We start from the raw sequence: 7,424 nt of genomic DNA, 5'->3' as shown, positions 1-7,424 counted from the left end.
ATAAAGTAAGTATTGGTGTGACAAGGGAACTTAAGAGGTTGTTGAAGCTGCTTTCTCCTGGAACATCTGGAGACATGAACAGCAGCTGGGTTTACTGCCAAGTGTGTTTTGAAATTTTGGGGGTTTTAAGTGACAGAAGCTTGTTTGATAATACTGGCAGATCAGTATTCCCATCCCTGTGCTTCAATAGTGTCAGCATCAGATTGTCAGACTTGTTGCAAGTTTCAGGTAAGCTACTGGCTATATGTGTATATATATATATATGTATATATATACACACACACATACTTTGGAAGAACTTTCTCTTCACTTTGTGCTCAGACAATGTTATGTTTCATTTCATTCTCACTGAACACGGCAGGGGTACGTGTACCTTGGAAAACATAGTTCCGTTGTACTCACTTTGAGGAAGAGGTGAATACTCTTGCAGAGACAGTGATGAGGTTTCCAGGCGCTTTACAAAGCTTTGATCACATTGCTTTTGAGGGAGGTTTTGTAACATTAAAGGAAGGGTTCACACAGCTGCCTGTCTAGATACAGGGCAAGGGCTCTCAGCCAGCCTTTGGCATTGTAAAAGCCTCACCTGTGACAGTCTGATAAAATTTCTTGCAGCAACATTGGTATTTCTTGTGTGGAGAATGTGGAAGTTTTATCTCTTTGTATGGGGCATTGCAACAGACGATCTGGATAGAGAGGGGATGCTTAGGAGATCGCAAAGCTCCCCTGTATTTGATGACAGGATGGCTTTCAGGTTGCCTCCTCAGCTCGAGAGGAAGATCTGATTCATTAAATAGTGAACAAAAAAGAACAAAGAAGCAGGATGATGACGTGTGTGCAGGGAAGTACTTTACAAAGTGTTATCCAAGTACATTCCTTGCCTTAAGCTATAAATTTTCTTTGGATTTCCTATATGAATTTCCTATCTATATTATGTATAGTACTTGGAGTTGGCAGGACAGGTGAAGAAAGGTAATGAGGGACGGAACTGATTAAACAAGACCTCAAATAATTTTTGAGGCAAGTAAGGACGCATGAAGACAGATTTTTTTTCATAGTAATGAGGTCTCACAAGATGAATTTAAAAAGTGGGGGGGAAAAGAAATGGGAAGAATGTAAGTGCCTGGAATTGAGATTTAAAAACTGCTCAGTTCTCCATCACTTGGTGTGAAGGGAAGGTGGCAAAGAAACACATCACGCACATGTGGGAACCCCACAATGCTTGGGAGTGGTTGGCCAGGGGGTCCTTCTGAGTGAAGGAGCTGCTGCATTGCCCTGGGCACGGAATAGGGAAGCACTGCTTCCCTCCAGGAGCCTCCTGGGATAATCCTGGCCTTTTGATTCACTCCTATTTGATCTTAAACCAAGCTGCTTTCTCTTCTCTGGGGAAGAAGAAACATATCTGTGTGGTTTCTGCTTATTCATCGTGAGCTGTTTTAGTGTTACACTGAGTTATCAAGTAGATGGCCACTTTTGCACTTAATCTTGCTGAAAAGCAAATAACAAACCACACTTTATTCTCATATAAAGTACAATTTTAAATACAGGATGGGTTAAAGTATACAGGTACAATTGCTTGTGTTAAAGTTCTGCAGTGGCATAAACCAACAGTGGTTATTATATTAATATGTAGCTGTATATATGTCTTTAATGCTGGTATCAAAATAGGTAACATGTTTCTCATGTGGAGCAAGGTACCTCTGGGGAGATGGGAGGAAGGAGCCTGCCAGCCACAGTTTTAAGACTAATGTGTTCCTATGGGAGTCCTAGGGAAGCTAACTATAATCCAGAGGAACAAATGGCTTTGTAAGAGCCCTTCGCATCCATAAATTAACATCCCTTCAGTGAGAGCACAGGAATGGCACAACAGCTCTGCATCCTGGCCACAGGACCACATCAAAGTGCAAGGGGGAGATGCAGCTGTGGTGTCCCATTGTTCCTCTGTCCTTCTCTCTGAAACAGCTGACTTAAGAATGCAGGTATGAGCTCAGCACCCTTATAGCCCATGTATTACCTGTGGGACCTTGGGGAGGCTGGTAGAACACACTCCAGCAGGCACAACATCCCTTGATTAAAACCTCTCAGTCACTTGGGCATTGAGTGCATGAATACAAGGCTTGAGGCTAGACAAAAAACATCTATGATGAGTCCTTCCCCAGTACAAGACATGGGCTGGCTCGGGAGCTGGTTGTGCGAAGTGTCTGAAAGATTTTTCTAGTGGTAAGAGAAAAGATCCTTGGAATCAGCAGGGTGGAGCAGAGGGAGTCAGGATCCGAATGAGTTTGTACCAACTGCTCACTTTATAATTGGCAGCCTAGTTTTTGCTGTTGGGTTTCTTATACTGCCTTTGGAAAGGGGGAGTCTGCTGAAATCAGGAGGTGGCCTTTCTCCTACAGCTCAGCTCCAATTCAAACTGAGCACATCCCTGTTCATTTCCATCTGTTGATTTCCCCGAAGGTTTCAAAAAACTCTTCCATCTCTTTCTGGAGCATTTCATTTCTTTTCTCGGCATCTTCCTTTGCTCTCTCTGCATTTCGCATTTTCATCTCCACAAAACTGTACCACTTGCGCTGCTGTCCCAGTTTTGAATGCATGCCCTTAATCTCCGATTGCAGCTCCCTGTTCTGCTGCTCCAGGCTGTTGGGAAGACACACACTGTAAATTACAGGCTTTCCCCCCCTCCTCTTTCTTAATAAAGCTTTTTTAAAACAGCCCTTTTTAACATACGTTCCCATAAATACAAATGTTGTCATCCCATATTCTTTTCCAGTTTATGGTGTTATGTATTAAAATAAAAGCTGCCTTTCTTAGTCATCCTGATTTATAATATATATAAATACCATATACCCAAAGGGGTCAGTTTTGGGGTTGGTTGTTTTTGTAGTGGAATACTACAGTAGTCAAAAGGCAAAGGCAATGCAACGTATTTTAGGAAATGCTTAGGATATTGCTTATATTACAGTTCCCTTAAACTGGAATGGAAAATATAAGCAGAATACAGAAAACACACAACAAAAAGACTAAAAACCTGGGAAAAGTTCCTTGAGTTCCTTTACTAAGAAGAAATTGAGGAATACTTCAAGAAATTAAAGCTTAAATGGATCTTTTTTCTTTACAATATTCATGGCAAAGTGTAATTCAACAGTACCCACTTGCCATCTGTTTTAACGATGCATGTTGATGTATCTTGTTTTATGTCAATTCACATGACGTATTTGCAACTTGTAGCCGATGAACAATATTATAATGTTCATTCCTTTTAACTGCACACTAAACAAGCAGCACTATTAGGAAAATGGAGCTTGGAAACACTGCTGCCTCTTTTGCTTCCATAACATGCTATGGCTTAATCTCTATTCAATTTCTAAGATTAGAAATTGGGAGAATACCTATGAGTGCTTTCCTCAGAGCCCTTTAAATTCATGACTTGCAATTTGTAAAGAATAATGACTTAGTGCTAGCACTGCTGAGCAGCCTGCGTGTTCTTCCCTAGAGAAATGCTCAGTATTGGATTAAGGCAAAAGGGAAAGAACACACAACAGACCAGAGGCTTTTCAAAGAGCTTTGCTCAGCCCTGCAAAAACCTCTTGTAGATGCTCTGGAGTTTGTCAAGCACTTCACATGAAAATGAATTCAAACAACTGGGTAACTGCTAACCTAATCCAGTAATGCTGGATTCCGGTGACATTATGTGGAGGCATTGGCTGCAGCAGCATCCACACATCCTGCTTGTGGCTAAGGACCCCACACACAACAGGAAGAGATGCCTCCCCTGAAGGCTCATAGTTCTACAAATCCTTTACCTTGCGATCTTGGATTCATACTCAGCCTTCTGCCTGGACATCAGCATCTTCAGCTTTGCCAGGTGCTGCTGTAGGGAGGTTGGGTTTGCTGGCAGGTCACTGTCGCTGTTGTCCATGGGGATGTGTCCTGTGTTTTGCTGATCCTGCAAAACATGACTTACAGCTGCGGTGGCTCCTTGGGAGTCTTCGGGGTGGGCAAGGCTTGTCAAGTACCTTGAAGGAGGACTTTCCTCAAACATGTTTAGCAGTGGGAGCTTGCAGAGCGTGCCCGGCCAGTGCCACCCGTGCCCTCCAGGCTCTGTCAAAGCCTCAATGCCCTTTCTGTTCTGGAGGAGACCTTGTTTTCGTGTCCGTCTCGTGGTCACGGGCTATGAGAGTGCTCTTCCTCCCCACAGCTGCCTGAAGCTTTCCAAATACTTGGAAATCGTCCATTTTGCTGGAGCCCGGATCTTGTTTCAGCCTCCAGCTTTGCTTTCTGTACACAGCAGGTTGAGGGCTTGAGCTGCTGCTCCCCTCTGCTGCCTGTTCGCCTCTATCGTCATGGCTGGGTTGTTCCCATCTCTGGGAACTACTATTGCTTTCCTGCACCCGGGCTGTTCAGTGTAGTTTGCCTGACCTCTGTAGGTGGCCCATTCAATAGCTTGACTACTTTCATTGCTGGGCTGGGGCAGGGAATCCTACAGCCCTGTCCCGGGGCTGTGCAGGGGGAACACAGCACCCACTTTGGCTGCAAGGACAGGGCTCCCTGTGTTCTCCTTCACACGCATTAACAACGAGACGTGTTCCAGCTGGCTTGGCTGCCCTACATAGAGCTGGTCAGGCGTGAGAAAAATGACATGAATGTGAAATGGCCGATTGTGTCCCTTGTGCATCCTCTGTGTCTGCTCCGGAGAACAAATCACAGAGCTGCAGGCGAGGGAGGCTGGCTCCTCCGGTCACGATCCTTCAAGGACAAGAAGCTGGAGGTTAAGGAAAAATAGGCCACATCAGCGGTACTTCAGTTCCTCCTGGGAAAAAGCTATTTGATGTGGATAAATACAGAGTGTTTATTTTAGCTGCCTGTTCTCACAAGAGAATCAAGCGCGGTACAGAAATAGCTTGATTATAAGTAAGGAAGAGCAAGCGATGCACGCAGTGTAAATGCAGATCTTAAAAATGATGGAGATGCTTTAAAATAAGCTGGGAAATTGTTTCCTCTCCCCGCCCCCCACCTGTTCAGTCTCATGGTACGAGAGTGAAAATGAGCTTCTAAAGAAAATCTGGGGTGAGGACGATGTTTAAACAGTGGAGAAGGGTTTGGATTCCTGCGAGTGAGAAGCTCTGCTGGAGGGAGGTGGGGAGAAAGCCACAAATCTGGTTTTGCAGGAGTAAAGTAATAAACTGATTTAAACACCCCCAACCCTGCAGTTGCTCCTAACCTAGATTTTTCCTCCAGGAAAAGATATTCCTGGAGTATTAATGCCCGTGCTTTACGTGGGTTCTGTGCCTATTAATAAGCTAACAGATGGCTGTAGTTTCTGATGAATCAGATTTGGTTTCATTGATTAATCTGTTTTCTCCCCACCCCAAAGGAGGGATGCAGCAGCTGTGCTGACCTGCAGCTGCTACTGCAGGAATCCATCCAGGCATTGCTGCCCAGCAGGAGGCTGGTAGGGAGCTGCTCTGCTGTCTCTAAGTCAGGATAAGGAATGGGACAGCTGAGGGGTCCCCATTTGAGGGGAGGCAGATAGGAGGACCTGACCTTCTTGGTCCCCTTTGCAGTTAGAGTGCTGTAACAACATGATGTGGTTGAAATTAAGGAGATCAGTGGGATGTAGGAAAATTGGAGACCTCTGGTCATATCCACCAAGCCAATGAGGAGATGGGAGGTTTAGGTTAGGTATAAGGAAGGTGAGGCACTGGAACAGACTGGCTAAGGTAGCTGTGAATGCTCCATCCCTAGCAAGTGCTCAGGGCCAGGCTGGATGGGACTTGGAGTAACTTGGTCTAGTGGAAGGTGATGCAGAGGGTCCTGCCACAGAAAACTGCTTCTTCAAGCAAGAGACTGCAGTGTGACCTGCAGACCCAGGTACAGAAGGGTTTGTGCAGCTCAGGTAGCTTTCTATGGCATGGCCAGTACTGACAACAGCTGATGTATCAGAAATCGCATCCTGAAGGCTCTTGGACAGTCCCATAGCATCTTTCATAGGGTGGCCACCAAGCTCCAGGTTGGGAATTCAAAGTGCATCAAAGCAACATCAATAGTGTATGACAGCTGGACTCTCATCTCCTCTGTGCTTCCTCCCCTAATCAGGCACAACATGTACTTTGATCAGGCACAACACCATATAATGTTGGTTCACCCTCCCCGTCTGGGTTTACATTTATTCATACGCCACATTTTCCTTTCACCTTCCCTGTGGCTTCTCAGGGTAGATAGCTTGTATTACTGTCCTGACATTTTAAAGGTCAGCAATGAAAAGAACTGTGTATTTTCTTGCCCCGAGGCATAGGAAGAGCTCTGTTCCAGGCTCTCAGCTTGCAGGGAGCTGGGATGTTTTGAGAAATGGTTTCTTATTTTGGACCGTTTTGGGATGGAGCTTGTGATCCTCCACAATGACCTCTCCCCGAGTGCAGAGATGCTGCCATGTGTGGTTAAAATTTAACATGCTTGAAATAGTTCCTCCAGGCGAGCTGTGGGATTCAGCCTCCCTCCATTCTGGTCCTGTGCCAGCTGCCTGCTCCCCTGCATTGCCTCTACAGGAGACACTGAGTACCCTTGCTTCACCACTTGTAGGGTGTCCGTGGCTCTGTGGACAGAGGAGATATGACTGTTCCAAGAGGGATGTCAATTTGCCCCAGGGATGTGTGTGTTTGAGGGTACTGCTTAGTTAAAAGTTCACAACTTCCATGACACAAAACCCAATGATGATTGGACTCTGGCTTTGTAAGCCAGGTTTTATCAGCACTTTCACCTCTTCAACCTGTTGGTAGAGATGGGCTCAGCTGCCAGCAAGGGAGAAACCAGAGTGATCTGTGCCCAGCTTGCAGGGCATCTCCTCAAGCCAGCCTCAACCTGTGTGTTAAACTAGCTCCGTGTAGTGTGTGCAGGCAGCCAAGTGCTGCCCAAAATGCACTATGGGGTGTACACCAACATGGTTGGGTGGGGAACACCTGAAAAACAGCACTCACCCTGCTCTTGCTGAGCCCCTTGTGCAGCTGGGCTGGAGAACGTGTCCTTAGGTGGGGAAGCACCACTGGGAGGATGCTGCTCAGCAGGAAGCAGTTGGAGCCGTGTCTGTGATACCAGCATGGAAGGGTCTGGGGTTTAATGGGAAAACATCTTCATTCTCTTTGCTGACAATGACACACTCACCCTGAAGTGTCCCTGCTAACTTGATGTATAGTTACAATGAGCTGGGTTAGGCCCATACATCTGTACAAGTTGTTTGCTTGCATGCCTTTGTCTGTACTAAATTTCCACACTACCTCTTTGTTGTAATGAAAGAAACAGTTCTCATGGACTGACCTTTTACAGAATGATTTGTCTTGAGCTATGTTTGGAAACTAGAACTCAATAAACAAGCATGAAGTGGTTTTTGTATTAACAAAGCTACTTGTAGTCAGCGTTGTGTATCGAAACTT

General features: G+C 45.5%; 1 protein-coding gene across 1 annotated transcript; it reads right to left on the bottom strand.

The window, feature by feature from the left end:
• Positions 1 to 1,554: 1,554 nt before the first annotated feature.
• Positions 1,555 to 4,492, bottom strand: LOC115946222 (rho GTPase-activating protein 24-like). Its single transcript, XM_031047404.2, has 2 exons — positions 3,801 to 4,492; positions 1,555 to 2,634 (listed from the first exon to the last, which is right to left on the bottom strand). The coding sequence occupies exons 1-2, from the start codon at positions 4,037 to 4,039 to the stop codon at positions 2,427 to 2,429; spliced, it is 447 nt and encodes a 148-aa protein (XP_030903264.1). The 5' UTR covers positions 4,040 to 4,492; the 3' UTR covers positions 1,555 to 2,426.
• Positions 4,493 to 7,424: the final 2,932 nt, after the last annotated feature.

This window comes from Melopsittacus undulatus, chromosome 10 (assembly GCF_012275295.1).
Source record: "Melopsittacus undulatus isolate bMelUnd1 chromosome 10, bMelUnd1.mat.Z, whole genome shotgun sequence".
Taxonomy (NCBI): domain Eukaryota; kingdom Metazoa; phylum Chordata; class Aves; order Psittaciformes; family Psittaculidae; genus Melopsittacus; species Melopsittacus undulatus.
The sequence above is the reverse complement of the archived record's forward strand: the minus strand, read 5'-3'. Positions and strand labels throughout refer to the sequence as shown.

Excerpts from the sequence above, each read along its gene's own strand:
- LOC115946222 (XM_031047404.2), bottom strand. The coding sequence starts at position 4,039 with ATGTTTGAGGAAAGTCCTCCTTCAAGGTACTTGACAAGCCTTGCCCAC. Across the intron at positions 2,635-3,800 it reads TATGAATCCAAGATCGCAAG|CCTGGAGCAGCAGAACAGGG; the intron begins GTAAAGGATTTG and ends TCTTCCCAACAG.